The 16,444-nt window shown below is 36.3% G+C and overlaps 1 protein-coding gene across 2 annotated transcripts in view; it reads left to right on the top strand.

The window, feature by feature from the left end:
• The window catches only part of TOP2B (DNA topoisomerase II beta), a 62,941-nt gene that overhangs the window by 8,363 nt on the left and 38,134 nt on the right, over positions 1-16,444 (top strand). Inside the window, exons 1-5 of one of the 2 annotated variants that reach the window (XM_082753760.1) lie at positions 2,846-2,928; positions 6,248-6,421; positions 12,633-12,723; positions 14,737-14,800; positions 16,066-16,211. In XM_082753760.1, coding sequence (XP_082609886.1) covers positions 6,326-6,421; positions 12,633-12,723; positions 14,737-14,800; positions 16,066-16,211 — 397 coding nt within the window. In that variant the 5' untranslated portion in view covers positions 2,846-2,928; positions 6,248-6,325. Of the gene's footprint in view, positions 1-2,845; positions 2,929-6,247; positions 6,422-12,632; positions 12,724-14,736; positions 14,801-16,065; positions 16,212-16,444 lie in introns of those variants that run through there. The other variant, XM_082753759.1, reaches the window with a different exon arrangement.

Here is a 16,444-nt window from a genome sequence, read left to right as displayed (position 1 = left end):
TCTATGAAACATCACAAAAAGCATTGATGTAATACACTGTTTCGAGTCCAAATTGTTCAAACCAGGAGTTTAAATTCCTCTTTCCTATTTTTCTTTTTAAAGTATACAAACTTGTTAGTAGGCTAGAGCGAGAATGGTTCTGGGTGACTTTGCTGGGAACTCTTTTTTCTTTATCTTTGGGGAATGCAATAGAGATTTAGTTCATGCCACCAACAGTAAGCAGTGGTCTATGCAAATTTGCTTTGCTGACAGGGAACTGTTACTTTTGTGTGTTTTCATCTTGGGAGGAGAGCCAAACCATTTGTTAAACACAGCAGGGAAGTGGTTTCATTTGAAACTCCCTCGTTTTGTTTTCATGGTGGGAGGTATTCTCAGTCAGTTTTCTTTGGGAAAACTGCAAAATGTTGGGGTACCAATGTGTTCATCCTGTCTTTTTATAAGACAAGAGGAGGCCATTACAGTCTAATATATTACACTGGGCTACAGTCAAGTGTAAGTTATCCATAGAGCCACCTACTAATTAGCATATTACACCTATAGCTTTTTGAGGTGTAGCATCTTTTCAGAGGAGGTAGGGTTTTTTGAAGTGTAAGTGCCAGAAAATCTACCGCATTCCTGGATTCCATTACTTAATTAACCTCCCTAGGTTTTACAGCTTAATTACACTCAAAAGCTACTGTCTTGTCCCACTAAATGTGCTTACCCTATGCTTTATTTAAGGAAATGTAGGACAAGCCATGTGCTTTTCTAAAGTCTCATGTCCCAGGGCTGCATTTATGTTTCAGGAAAACGATCTTTGCAAGTGCATGTAATAGTTTTAGATTAAGGCAGAATAGACAAAACCCGGGTGAAGATGACTTCACATCCTGATGTCTCTTCTCTGTTCATCTACAACTATTCTTGAGTTTTCCTACTTAAGTATTTAATACTGTGCTAAGATTAGCACAATGAGAACTTTCTTTCACAATGGAGTAAATGTTATTATTTTATTTGTCTCAATCTAATCTCACTTTTTTTTTGTTTGCCCAGAGCACAGCATTAAGGACAAATGTCCAAAAGACAAAAATGAAAGCATGAGCACTGCATCAATCTCAACTTGTGTGTTAGGTTAATGTGGAGAAGAAAGAATGACTGGGCAGACTAAAGAAATAACAGCACATGGACAAAGTACTTGTCTTCTAGTCTTTCTTTTTTTCTTTGTTTAGGAATAACAGATAATACTTTGGAAGAGAAGACAGTGGCTAGTACAGAACTAAGTCTGCGCAAGTGAGGAAAGATTAACCACTTTTAGGATTTTCAAATTCGTATTTTTTCAACAGTGGGAAATTCAGCTACTTTAAAAACCTAAGCCTTTAAATAAAGTAAGGAAAGTAAAGGTGTGTGTTCCATTATGGCAACATCGAAACTGGTGATGAAACTGTACCCTTCTTTGTTTCAGCCTTACATTTTCTTCTCTATTTAGATAAGAATAGCTTTTCTCTGGGTTTGCCAAACTGTCCAGTTCAAACGTGTCCAGTGATTTAGCGTGTTGAAGTACAACTGTTGCAGCACAAGTAACCAAACTCAGCATGGTGACTCAACAGGATTTCAAAACAGAGGAAGACCACGTGAACCAGTTTTCATTTAAAAAAAAAAAATAAAATAAAAATAAAAGTCTGCGATGTCTTGTGTGCTCTGTTATGAGCAGAGACAAAGGGGACTGCGAGAAAAATATTGCAAAATGTGAAGATACATGTAGAAGACATGAAATCCAAGCAGATGAGCTCTGAAGTTGACTGTAGACAGTGAAAGTTTTGTAGTTAAATTGTAGCCTGTTAGAGGCTGCTTGGGCTCTTACTCTTGAGGTCAGAAAAGGAAAGTGTGGATATAGCTTTCAAATGCTATTAGGTAAGTTTATACAAAACCAAAACAGGAACGTCTACAATCATTAAAATCATACAGGAGAAAGCAGTTACCATAACAAAACATGCTTATGTTTTCCTATCACACATACACCATTGCTTGATGTAGTCAACTGACCAGCAAGTGCTCTTAATTGAGAACTGTTACTTTTTTTTCCCTGTAGAGTTACCACTGTCCTGTGTTTAAGAGTCTAAGATGCTGGCTACATCTGAGGTCACAGTATAGGCATGCAGTTACACTTTATAAAGAAGGATGCACAGTGCATTTGGTTATCACGTTCTGAACTACATAACCATGGTCATCCTGCTGGCTGACGTGTTTGTGGCTATGTATCCTCACGGCCAGCCTGGAGGGTAGCTGAAAGACTCAAGGATCTCTAAAGTCTTGCATTGGGCAAGGATGTTGAAGAAGTTGAACACTGTCAAAGGAAAAAAAAAAAAAGTAAAAATTGGCCACATTAAGATTGCAAATCAGACCCTAAAAATTGGGTAACCAATTAATTATTATTTTTAAGTAAGCTGACTTACTGTGAAGCTAGAAGACTTAAGCCCCATGTGATGCTTGGTTAATTCTCTTTGGGGTGTTTCTCATAAAACAACAGCTGGGGCTGTTTTGAGAAGTGTTATTGGAGCTCCAACAATGTGAAGATCTCCCATACAGGACAGAATACAAAAGACTTCTTGAGACAATTCCAAAATATACTGGCAAGATTGTCAGTTTAACTACACTGCAGTTTGGTGCTTGCTCAACTTAAAAATAAATAAAAAGATTGGCTCTGCACGCTTGCATCTTAAGTAACAGAAGCTCAGCAGATGAAAGCATTTTTATTTTTTTTTAGAGGAAAACATAATGGGAAGGCTGTGAGGGATATTTGTGTCCACAGATCTGTGTCATGAATTTGGTGATCAAGATTTTTGGGAGGAGGTGGGGAACTTCTAAACATCATCTGTATTCTGCAAGTACCCATTCAAGATAAATCCGGAGTTGGTCTTCTGTTTCAGAGCACAGCATAGCTTAAAAGGCCCGGTATGGAAACTTGCATTTCTGCAGACTTCTGACACTGGCATCACTGCATAAAAGAGTTATTTTATGTCTTGAATACTTCTTGGCTTTTGTGTGCTTGTCTTTCAATAGTGTGCATGTTAAATATTTTAAATCCTGAGTATTTATAACATGAGTATTTTTTGCATACATAAGATGTACTATAATTGGAGGAATGTACAAATAAAATCTGTCCTGTTCTCTGAAAATATCAGTTGTATCTAAATGGAGCACACTGAAAAAGTGGCTGCAGTGTCTTAGTAAAAATTGTATGATTAAAGTTTTGTAAAACGACTTTGTTTTTATAATGATTGTTGACCAGAAAGAAAAAAAAAAAGTTATGAAGGTCTTTTTTTTTTTTCCTCCTCTTGAAACAAACGTAATTGGGTTCTAACTACTGCGTTACAGAAGGTAACAGACATCTTACTACTGCTGAGTTAAAGCAAGCTCCCTGTTCCTCAGGAAGTGCCGCTGGTGGGGGATTAGTCCTTTTAGGCAGCAGTTTGGTTAGGTGTGACCTCTATCCTCTGTCAATGTGACAACCACCTGGCAGTAGCATCTCACTGGGAGTGCTCTACGGCTTTCTAACTGCTAAGTGGGACAGGTTGTCCATAAGATTTCTGCAAGTTCTCTGTAAGGCTTTCAGCGGAGTACAGAAATGCATTTCCTAGTTTTGTGTTTAAGCCTAGGGCTTGTAGGCATCCCTTTCCAATCATTCCCTTTTGTAATAAATACAACCTAGAGGTGTAAAAAAAAAAAAAAAAAAACAAAAAAAAAAAAAAACTTGAAGCCTAAGAATTGGGAGCAAACAGAAGAGTTCCATTTGAACAAGATCCTATAGTCTTTCATACCTATAAATCTTTTGCTCTCTTTATGAATTGCATTTCCCCTCTTCAACTCATACTTCAATTGAGAAATGCTTCCATTGTTTCTTCCAGGATCTTGGTTTTGTTAATGTTGACTGAAGCAAGAAAGGCAATTCATTATTTTCTTCTGTTAATTACTGGTCCCTTCAGACCATGTGAACATAATAAAAAAGTGCTAACAGGGCTATGGAACCAGTAAGTGAGCTAAGGATGGATGGCTCCCATGAAATATGACATCTTTTCTCAGAAGACTGATAAATTAAAACAAAGGTGATCATAAAATACAGCCAGTATGGTCAAAAAGAAAGAAAAATATGTAGTGAAGCTCAGTGGAAGCCTCACAGAACTACTTTAATGAGGTAGAGTTCACATTGCAACTACTGGCAATGCTTGTGTTGTAGGAATTCTTGCTCCTCTTCTTCCACGTGTCATTTAAATGTATCTGTACATTAAATCCTCTTCCAGCCTGCCTTCCAGATCTGTGTTGAATCTTTTTAGCATGGTGGTGGGAGGGGTGTCACAGTTAAAGACCAAACTGACTTGGATACCAAAACACTTTAATCCACACGTGCCTGACGTTTTGCAAGTTACACAACTTTCATGTTTGGTGATGTGCTCTGGAGCATGTTGTGCTCCAGAGAAAAAGTAGTGAGAGTTGGTGTTGTGGTTCCAACCCTGCTGTGTGTAGTTGTGGTGCAGGCTTGTGGGGTCCCCTGGGTTCTTTCCCCCATAATTCTGGATGCTGGCAGTTACTGGATCGGGGTAGAATACTCAATTCTTGTTTGGGTTCACTCAGGGCCTAACAATTGCTCGGTGTCATCACTGCTGCTCACAGTCTGCTTCTCTCAAAGGTTCTTGAAGTATGTATTTAATAGTGTTACCATGAACTATAAAAGTTTGATTTCTAAGTCTGCAAGAGAAAGGTAATTTCCCCTGTTCTGATTGGAATTAAATGCTTTATTCTTATTCTTGCTAAGAGGAAAAAAGCCTCCAAGCTTAAATAACAAAAGATGAAGAATAATTGGAATATACTACAGGGAGAATTGTCCTCGTTAAATGTATGTTACAGGTTGGTGCTTGGCCTTTGTGCTGAAGTTGTTAGTGAGTTCAGTATGCTTTTCTTCTTGTGTTCCTGGTTCCTATATGCTTGAATGCTTTCTTTGCTTTTACTGCTATCTGAGGCTGCAACAAGGGCTAAATTGAGAGAGAACTGATGATGTCTTCTTCTGGCTGAGAAGTTTCCATGGTTGCTGGTTAATCCAGCATTGGGGTTTAGCCTTTATGTACTTCTTCAGAGACTTACCAGGAACAGCAACACGGGAGCGTAACGTTTAGTTGAGCAGCAAGTAGCTTTTGTCGTCATCATTTGTCTATTGATGGTTTTTACTGCATATGTAACACCTGCCCCGAAGTTGGTTAATGCCGCGTAAAAGGAGGCTATTTCAGCTATTAGGCAGGTGGAAACAGAATTTCCAGCATTATGTGTGCTAGCCAGGCAAACACATCATGTGAGTTCAAATGACATTCATTGATGTTTTTAAGAGAATTCAGATTTGCAGACAAGAATGTGTACTTTAAAATGCTGTATCTGGTCTCTTGGTGGATATGCTCTTACTGTCCGAGAACAGGGCTTCTCTACATTTGGTTACTCTGATTTTAACTTTCTTCATTTGGTGTGGTTTTATTTCAATACAAAGATATATTTATCAGGAAAAAACAGCTGAAAGATGCATCAAATCATTAAACTCCTTATGTCCTCCTTCCAAAAGTGGATTCATTTTCTGTAGCACTGCTTGCTCTCACAGTCAAGCTATCTGTCATCATCTCCAGCCACATTAGGCAGGAATTCAGTTTGTATTCCGGCAGTAACCTGTGTGATTCTCTGTTCTGTCCTTGGCTTACTTCATCATCAAGCATTCCAAACTGGGATTCTATCAGGTTTAATTACTTCGGTTATATAGAATATAAATTATAGAAGGTGAGAAGTGAGAAACCGTACTGGAGGCACTGTATTTCTTAAGCCCCTGGAATGAGTTCTCCAAACAAAAATGTGAAAGAGTAGTTTTACTGTCATTGTTCAAAACAGTATTTAGTGGTTTGGATTCAAATGCTTAAGCATAAAATGGGTGTTGTAATTTTTTTGGGGTGCTAACTTGAAGAAGTGTCTGTCTTTTTGTCACACAGTATTTTGTCACACTTAGTAAGTCAGAGAAGTTAGAAAATGTACCAATTTGTTAAGAAACTGTCTCATAATCTATTGAATTATTTCTGTTGAGAGGATAGTTTGATCTTAATACACCCAGAACCTTAACATTTAAATTGCGTGACAGGTCTTGATTGTATTTTAAATCTCTGTCAGGCTTCGTTTATAACTAGAGTGTGACAAGTTGAATAAATCAGGTTGATTGTTGGTGTCTCTTTTTTTTTTTTTTTTTTAGACATTATTTGATAATCAAATCAGTGCTGCAAAAAAGGAAGAATCAGAAAGCATTAATAAAAATGACACTTCAAAGAAGATGTCTGTTGAGAGAGTTTATCAGAAAAAGACTCAGCTTGAGCACATCCTCCTCCGTCCAGACACCTACATCGGATCAGTTGAACCATTAACTCAGGTAAGTTCCATTAAGTTCACCATCTCATTTTTTTTGTGTTAATGAGGAAATGACTCTTTTGGTAAATAAATAGGCTAATCTGTATTCTAAATTGTCATGCTATGAACTGTAGTTGTGTTTATGCATGAATGTGTAAGATTCATAGAATCGTGGAATGGTTTGGGTTGGAAGAGAACTTGCAAAACCATCCAGTTCCAACCCCCTGCCATGGGCAGGGACACCTCCCATCACACCAGGTTGCCCAAAGCCCCATCCAGCCTGGCCTTGAACACCTCCAGGGTTGGGGCATCCACAGCTTCTCTGGGCAGCCTGTGCCAGTGCCTCACTGCCCTCATAGTAAAGAATTTCCTGATGTCCAATCTAAATCTACCCTCTTTCATTTTAAAACCTTTGCCCCTGTAAAAAGTCTCTCTCTCTCTCTCTTTCTTATCAGTCCCCTTTAAGTACTGAAAGGCTGCAATAAGGTCTCCCCGGCGCCTTCTCTTCTCCAGGCTGAACAACCCCAGCTCTTTTAGCCTTTCTTTGTAGAAGTGTTCTATCCCTCTGATAATTTTTGTGGCCCTGGGAGGGGTCAGGAGATGACTTTCTAAAGCAATGCTTGGTTCACTTGAAAAAATATATGCTGGAAAAAAATGTTTAAGTTCAGTCAAAACATAAATACACGCTTACGTATATATTTGTGTGTGTTTACAAATACACATATGCACACAAATATGTGTACACATTTGTAAGTAGCATTTGCTGTAGCTCCAAAATGCTTTGTTCTGTTTGTTTAGTTAGGGAACTGAGAATTTAAGCCCCCTGCTGGCTCTTTTTTCAGCTGTTCTTGTGAAGTTGCATTTTTTTTTTTTTTTTTTGAGAATTCACTGTCTATACTGTTAGAACTTACTTTGAAGCAGAAAAGAATAGATTTTCACTATAAAAGTCCTTGTGGGTTCAGCTGTAATTTTTACCAAACTTACGTTTCTGCTTTTGTCCTCATATGACAGCAGTGATCACATTGGAAGAGTAACGTTCCTGAACTAAGTAGATAAGAGCAGATCCAACACAGTAGCAGCAGATTTTCCACTTTTCTGTGGGTGACAGTAATCTGGATTGGCCACGTAACAACTGTCTCCTAAGCAAACAGTTGCATTTTGTAAGGAGAAATTTCAGCATGTGGAAACTTCTGACTGGATATATTGGAAACCAGGTTCCCACTGCCTTGCATGCTCCTCCAGAGCTGTGTGCCAGCTGCTCCAGAATTCAGAGCTTTCCTTGGAGGAGAAAATCACACGCATTTTAAACTCCCTACACTGTAGTATCAGTGGATTCTTTTTGTATAATTGTAGGCAGTATGTTCTTATATACTTAATTGTTTTCTAATTCTTGGCTGGAGTATTCTTCGAAGGATGAAGGAGGACAGCTAGAAAGAGCAAATCTCTGAAGTGTTGCTCTCTGGATTACCAGTATAAATCAAAGTGTTACTGAAGTGGGTTGTTAGCTTAGAGGAACAGCTCTTTTTTCAACAGGAAAAAACTGTCTGTAATTCTGTTCCATGATGAATTTTTTAGAATTTGTCTGTAAGAGATTAAACTATGTAATTGTAGAGCACTTCAAATCATTCAGTCCTCCTGAGACTTCTGGAAAAAATTACAGGCTCCTGACTCCTGCTGTATCTATTATTGTAACAAAAATAAGTTTTTCAGAAAGAGGTTTTTCCTTTGTGTCCTGCAAGGTGCAGCATGGTATTGTAGGGGGTTCCATTACAAATATAATCGTGACTAGAAATTTCAGCTTTTGTCATCATTTTGGTTTCGACAGCTCCCACTCACTTGTGGTAGCATTTAAAAAAAAAAAAGAATGGAACAAAATGGGTTTCACTGAAAATAGTCTTTGGTGCTTAAAATACAACAAAAGTTTGTCTGCTTGCAGGATCCATAGGGACGATATGGGCATGAAATAACTGGACTTAAGAACAAATCTAAACATGAATTCCATCAGACTTAGAAAAAAAAAAAAGTGTAACAAGGAACACAGGTTCTTTCTAATATCCCAAGTTTGTTTTTATTATGGTGGCCTCTCTGTAATGAAGACCCTTTTGTACTGGGTACTGTACAAATACACCCTCAGAAATGGCAAGGCTAACTAAATGGCACATAGCTAAAAATGCAGGGCCAAAATAAGTTACTTGAGCTCATGCATGAGGTCAGAGGCAGAACTAGCTCTCAGGTCTTGTTCCACCTACATCCATAGGTATATGCAATTCTTCTTTTCTTCGTGAAAGTTTAATTACTTCCAACGTAAGAAATATCTTACAGAATAATTTTATAGCCATCAGAATCATCCTTTATTTTTCCATCTTCACCCACACCCAACTACGAGAACTGAGTAAAAATATCTTAAACACAATTTTGGGCAGAACTTTTCCATTAAACCTGATGGATTTTGGTCATACATTCTCTTGATACAAAACATTCTTTTTCTACTATAGACCATTTGCATCTAGAAAAAAAAAAGTCTTAAGAATATATGAAAAATGATCAGAATCTCCATCACACCTTTTTTGTTCTTTGGGTAATATACCACACTATATGTGGTATTACCAGATTGCAGTCATGTATTTCACAAATATCATCCTGATTTTGCAAACCATGATTCTGGTTTCACCTTGTTCAAGAAATAGGATAGGAGCCGCAGCATCTGCTGTTACCAGAAAAGTCTGTGAAAGTGTCTTTCAGTCCATCCAGCGCCAAGGCTCACAAGAAGACATTACAAGCACTATTTGCACAATTGTAATGAGTCTTCCCTTCCACCAAATGTAGGAGGTCTTTTTATCTAAAAACTACTTTTTTAAAGTAGTTCTATCTAAAACTACTTTTTATCATAAGTAGTTCACACTGGAACTGGGAGACATCACCTAAATACAAATTTAAAAGGCTATTTTTAATTACAATCATGCAGAATATCTGTTTGCTTAGAAGGCAAGTAAAAACTTAGTGTTGGACTGTTATCAGTACACATAACAGTGAGTGTGATCAACTGCATGAGTTGTTGCTTCAAATCGATTAATAGTTGATGTTGCAATGGTATTTTATCAAAATAAGCAGTTGAGGCATTCTACTAGTATCTGGACTTCCCCATGAGCTTTCCAAATGTCAGTCTTTGTGTTTGTATGAACAGCTAGAATTCTTTGCTCTGAAGTTTTCTGTGTTGTTCCAACACGTATACACACAAGCCGCATACGCCAATCATTTTTTTCAAATCACTGTTTCAGAAGCTGAGTTAGACAGCATCATGCAAGTGTGTGGTAGTTCAGTGGAAATGATGGCAATCGACACATAAATCTCTAGATAATGAACAGATCTTAACATTACAACAACCATGAGCTTTTGACTCTGAAGTTATGTAAGCTACCTGACGTTGGGTGTTCAGCTGAAATAGTCACAGATAGTCCTGTATTTGAACACAGTTGATACTATTTCAACTGTCATATGTGCCACCTGGGATTCACACACATTTCACATTAAAAAAGGAGCTTATTTTACTGATTTCGTGGCTGAAAAGACACTCTTCGGTGAAAGCTCTCACTCATGAAGAATTCAGCATAGGTTGGTGCTGTTTTGATACAGGGAAAGCTGAAATGAATCCAAAAGGTATGAGAACTAAGATCAACTCTTCTAATCTGCATGTTCTTTTTTTTTCACATGCAAGTAATGTTTAATGAAGTTAGTCGCGGCTTTGGCCATGTGGCAGTTTCTGGAATATGTGGACTCTTGCTACTAGTGCTGTGATGCTTCCCCAGTAAGGTGCTTGGAGATAGTATGAAGGAAATTAACCAGCTGAAATAGCCTATAGCCTTTTAGTAAAAAAGAAAGTGACAGGAAAAGAAACACTTCAGCTTTTATTCAATTGAATTTGCTAATTATCATAATCAGATAACCCTACCCCATTACTGTAATGTGTTTTAGTGTGGGTTTGCGTGAGATTTAGCACTAACACCAACCCCAAGAATAGCGATGGTGTGATTTGCTGAACTTCAACAGAGACATACAATCTTTAGAAAAAAAGGGCAATGCTACACCTATATTGTGCTTAGACCCTTTGCTGAGATCTGAGGCCCTTTGTGCTAAGTGCTGCAGAAACAAAGACCAGAAAGTATCGTCTCCTTTGAAGATTTGAGGAGCTAAACCACGATAGAGAGGAAGGACAAGTAGAAAAAGAATGAATCAAGCAGTTATATTCAAGAACAGTCAGGCTTATTAGGGCTTTTTTTTTTTTCTTTAATGTAATGGTAGGATTGTTAAATAGGGTGAGAGGAGTGTCCAAGATAACAAAAGTAAAATTGAAAAGAAGGTTGCAGAGGACCTAAAGCTGGCAGAGAATTTGTATTTAGTGAGGTGGCATAACTGCTGTGCCTCAAACTGATGGCCCTTGTAACTTCTTATTGAGTTGATTACCAACCTGACAGAAGACTAATGCAGCAGAAAGGAGTGTTTTGGGGGATGGTTTTAGGAGCTGAATTGACTCATTAGTTAAGGGATTAGATGAGCAGCAGGTCCATTCTGCTGTGCATAGGGTAGCTTAGGACCAAGAACCAAAAAGTGGGTAGTGAGGAGCAGTGGAAAGGAGGCTACCATTACAGGAATCTCAGGTTATCACTGGACTTCACCCTGCAAACAGGGTGAAGGAGGAAAGAAAGCCTGTTGGGAGAGTTTTGATGGCAAGTTGTATAATCTTCTAATTACTTCTAAAATTTCTAAATTGAAGGGTTTGGGCATGGAAATGATATATATTTAGGTTACCAGAGGACCTCTGAATAGTGGCCAGTAAAGGGTGATGAATGCAGAGCTGGATAGAATCATTTATTGTATTTCTCAGATGTGCCTCCTCCCACTGTCCATGGTTGAAGGAAGTGAACCCTGAGAAACCATCCTTGACAGTTTAATAGTATGATATATTAAAAAAAAATGTTGTCAAATAGTTTTATGAGGTACTACAAAAATTATTACCTTCCTTGGATTTCTCCTCTGGGAGAGCTTTAACATTTCTTAAAAGCAATTACGAAATGTGAAAGCTGGAGAGAGTACATTGGAGTATTTGTCTTTGTTGCTACAACTCCTCCTGCTTTCTGATTCTTGGAGTCGCTTGTACAATAGTCTGAATAATAAACCATTGGACAGATCAGGATGTCTGTATGTCTGCTTATTCTACAGTTAATTGTTTGTATTTGCATTGCTACATAGAGATTTCAGTTAGGATCCATGTGGGATACAGGTGAATTAAATCAGAATTAAATATATTTTAATATTGCAGGAGCATCTGGAATAATGCATCTAGTAGGTAAACCTCAATCTTTAAATTGCTATTTGAGTTACACCTATGAGCTCCATGGAAAAGGAAGGATTACAGTAGTGGTATGGTACATGAAAACTATGGGAAGGATTAAAGATCAAGATGTTGCTTTGCTAAGATCTTTAGTTCTGTGAACTCAAAATCAAATGGCAGAATTACACTATAACAACTTTATGTTAAAATGTGACTGATGTCTAGATTCAAAAGAAAAGAAGAGGAAATAAATCTGATTAAGAAATTAAGAATAAAGATAAATACTGCATCTAGGTACCGGTATTATTTTGTTCAGTACTGGAGACTATTGTTGGGATAAATTCTTACAGTTAAGGTCAGAAATTTATGGCTGTTGGAGAGGTCCTTGTGGAACACATGGGTTTGTTACCAATGCCAATTTTATCATTATGTTGTAATATTTCTTAGGTTAACGAATCCTAAAATCCATGTTTTTTGCATGTGTGCATGATTTGATGAGCAGTTTTTCAGTGTTTGTATTTAGCATATGTATTTGTTGGAATATTCTACAGGATTTATTACTCTCTTGCTTTGTTAATGTTTATATTTAAGTTAATCGCTATTCAAGTAAAAATATGAATTTATACAAGATTCTGAGAAAACGCACTAGGTTTCTAGTTGTTGATAATGCTTTTAAGAGTTGCAAATCCTGGGTTTACATCAAAAGAAGTATTTACTGGGCTTTTCTTCTTTTTGGAAATGCTCTCTTTGTATTTCTGTATCAGCTAAAAATTACGACAGTGATGAAGTTAAAAATCTCAATTTTACTGTTGAAATGTTAAGTATAAAATATGAATATTTTGTTTTTGAGACAAGGACAATAAATATTTTTCTTTTTCTTCTTTTTTTTTTTTTTTATATGTAGTTAATGTGGGTTTATGATGAAGATGTAGGAATGAATTGCAGAGAAGTTACCTTTGTCCCAGGCTTATACAAGATCTTTGATGAAATCCTTGGTATGTATAACATTATTTTAGCATTATGATTATTCTGAGAACTCTAAAAGCACGTTAATGTATATCCAGGTTTTGGTGTTCCACTAAAATACAGTGCTTGGACATTTTAGTGCACGCCAGCACTGTAGAACAGTTAAGAATAGAGAAGAATGCTTTCAGTTGAAACTGCAAGAAAGTATAATTATTTGTTACTAGATGTCCAAAATAGATCATATTTTGTCATTGATATTGTTACAAGATTTTTTAATCTGCAAGTTTGATCAGGCTAGCAGTTTTAGGTAACGTTTAAATGAAGACTTCTCTGAAGATTTTTCTGAAAGAAGACAACTGAAAGTTATCTAAGTTAAATTTTCATCTCGTGAATCATTAAAACTGCCTCCTTGTGTACAGAGTGGTAGTGGTGCTGATGGTCATTCTTAGATGGATCATTTCTAGACTTCAAACAGTTTTAAAAGGGATATGAATCATACTGCTGTTTAAAAGCGTGGTGGTTGAGGCACAAACAAAGGAGTTTTAGAAAATTGTGTCCTAAGTCCCTGAGTCACTATGACTTACTAGCTTATGATATTCTCTTGGTGACTGCCACACATTGAAGACCAACTGGCAATAGTGATATGCAATATCTGAGTGGTCTGCGGAACTGATGTTTTGGGTTAATTGACATTATTCCTTGGGCTAATCAGTTTTTATGAATTTGTGTTGTAAGAATTGGCAGGATAACATCATGAACTAAATTACAGTCTATTAAGGTCAATGGAAATTTTGTCACGACCTTCATTGGGTTCAGAACTTACCCACACCTCTAACACTACAGTTTATAGTACTGCTGTCTCAGAGTCTATGGCTAAAGTCTATTTCTTGGCCAGCTGGAAATGAAGGATTTTGTTTAGTTATTTTTCACTCATTCCGTGATTTGAGAAATATGAGACTGAAAACTTAAATCACTTTTTTTTTTTTTTTTTTGAGTGCTACCTCTTAGATAGAATTTACAGGCTTTTCACAGAAGGGAGACACTTTCATCTGGTCCCATTCAAAAGGAAAATAATTACCATGTCATTATTGTAGTACTGTATGGCTTATTGCTTCTTTATGTAGCACTCATAAGCACACTACAGAGTGTGGTTTGAGAGCTAAGGTTCAGTGTATTAACGTGATGAAAATTGGACATTATGGCTGTGCATGCTTTTTAGTGAAACTACTCTTAATGATTTTAGGAAAAGCACCTTGAAATATCTGATACTATATTGAGATCCCTATAAGCTATTAAGATACGTTTTTACTGGATTTCTCCTCACGTACTTTGCTGTTTTGGGATTTTATTTTGACCTATTTTGTGGGTGTTGAGACAAATGTTGAATGTGTTTTTATGGTTAATGGCCATAGTCACATTTCAGATTTCTATTGTTTGTAGCTAATATACATTGGAGTCCAATTTAATTAAATTCCAATAAAATGTTAACCTCCAATTATCCTTCTTTTAATCCTAAATTGTTGAAAACGAGAGTAGTTATAAGCCTCAGCTTCTTTAGAGAAACCTTTTGCTGATATCAAAACACTCCTTAATGGATGTGACTTTTTCAGGATTGCATTTTAGTGTCAAAATTATGTGTAAACTGATCTGGTGATGATGCATACAATTCCTAGGATTTTTTACACGTTTGGTGTAATATGTGTGACAAATCCAAAGAAGTGCAGAAACAGAAGAATGAGGTGTTCAGCATGCTAAGAACACGAGAAGAGGCTCACAAAATGCACTTCTGTATTTCTGAGATGGTCTAACTACTAGAAGTAAAATTAGGAATTAAAAGAAGGTTGAAAAATACCTTCTTCTAGATCCATGTTCTTATTTATTGATGCTGGTAATAAAGATACAGAGCATACAAAATCTTACCTGATGAAAAAAAGGACCTAAATCATTGTAATTTGTGGTAGAATGTTTATATAATCAGTTTAACACATCAAGTAATTAATTATTGCTCCTAGAAAGTGCTAATGTATTACTTTGTTTCATAGTAAATGCCGCTGACAATAAGCAGAGGGACAAGAATATGACTTGTATTAAAATATCCATCGATCCGTAAGTAAAAGCATGCTTTAATTTACTTTCCCTGCCAGAGCAATTGTAATTTAAATTTGTACAAATGATTTTGCTAAATGAAATTGGATTTTATTTTACAACAAAAATAATCTTTTTGGAGTTATTTCTGTTAGCTTCATATTCTAAGATGAAAAAGTGAATTTAACAGTAATTACTACCACTCTGAATTTATAATAATCTGCTTTCCTAAACCACTCATTAATTTTTGATTGAATGAAACTTAGAATCTGAAGATTATAAAATCTATGCTTATGTGAAAACTTGCTAGTACATAACTGTAACTAGCAAGGTTACATGTAAATCATAAATACTAACGTTAAGTTTCCGTACCATAATTTTGTACTTCCTGAGCTTCTATGTTAACTCCTTCAGCGTGAGGTTAAAGGTATGTTTAAATTAGTAAGCTATATTAGGCTGAAACTGCATATTGCAAATATGTTGTCACCCATGTTTTTTTTCAAATTGAACACTTGAGGATGAAGAGATACTTCCTAATAAGAAGTACCATAGTCAAATAGGTGGTGATTGGGTTCCTTTAGTAGTACCTTTTCAGTGATATTTAAACGAATAATAAATATTTTGGAGATCCAATTTTCACATCTAATCCACAGGATAATAAGCTGAAAAGTCATTTTTCTGCAAGTTTTCAGTGCAGTACCAATTTCTGTAGACAAATCGCTTTTATCATGGAGTGGGAGGGAAATGGTAGTGGTATGTCTGTCTGACCTGTCTTGATTTTGAACTCTCTAATGCTCCAGAATGAAAATTCTGTATGAGCACTGTAAGTATTAGTGATGCTAGATGTTGAGGAATTTTGGTATTGATGCATAAAAGAAATTACAATGTTTATCATAAGAGGAAAATAACAGTTTTAAAGAGAGATAACCTTATCTGGATGGACTTTAACTGAAACCTGTAAAGCTACATCTCTAACAAGTATAATTCTGTCACAAAGTTTCATGATTCTGTTGCAGATCATGTTGATAGTGAAAGATCTTCACACAGATTTTTGGGGGATCATTTTTATATGAAATGCTGTCATGTATGGGCAGTTGTGCTCCTTCTCTGACACCTACTAAGCACAGATAAATGTTTTTTGAAATTAAAGATGCTAGAGCAGTGAATAAACAGAATATGGTCTTTTATTGTAACTTATGCAGTTATTTAAGCGTGTAAAATATATTTAGGAGTCTTTTTTCAGGTTAATGTTAATTGGGTTTATGTCTTTCTTCACTATTTTGTAGGGAATCAAACATTATCAGCATATGGAATAATGGCAAGGGTATACCAGTTGTGGAACACAAAGTAGAAAAAGTATATGTACCTGCTTTAATCTTTGGGCAGCTACTAACATCTAGCAACTACGACGATGATGAGAAAAAAGTTACAGGCAAGACTATTTAACTTGCTTTGTTTTATGCCATGAAGCTAGTTTGTTTATCGGTGTGCTTTCTCTTTTTACATTTTTACTCTTTTTCATGATGGATGATCACTTAGTCACCATTACCAGAGTAAGAATAAAATGATGTAAGAAAAAAAATCCTACTTTTTCATTTTTTTAATAACAGTGCTTACATAAAATTTTATATTTGTATGTTTAGTGTCAGTATTCATTATTCTGTA

This window comes from Aythya marila, assembly GCF_965140915.1.
Source record: "Aythya marila genome assembly, chromosome: 2".
NCBI lineage: Eukaryota > Metazoa > Chordata > Aves > Anseriformes > Anatidae > Aythya > Aythya marila.
This window is presented reverse-complemented; position numbering and strand designations above follow the sequence as displayed.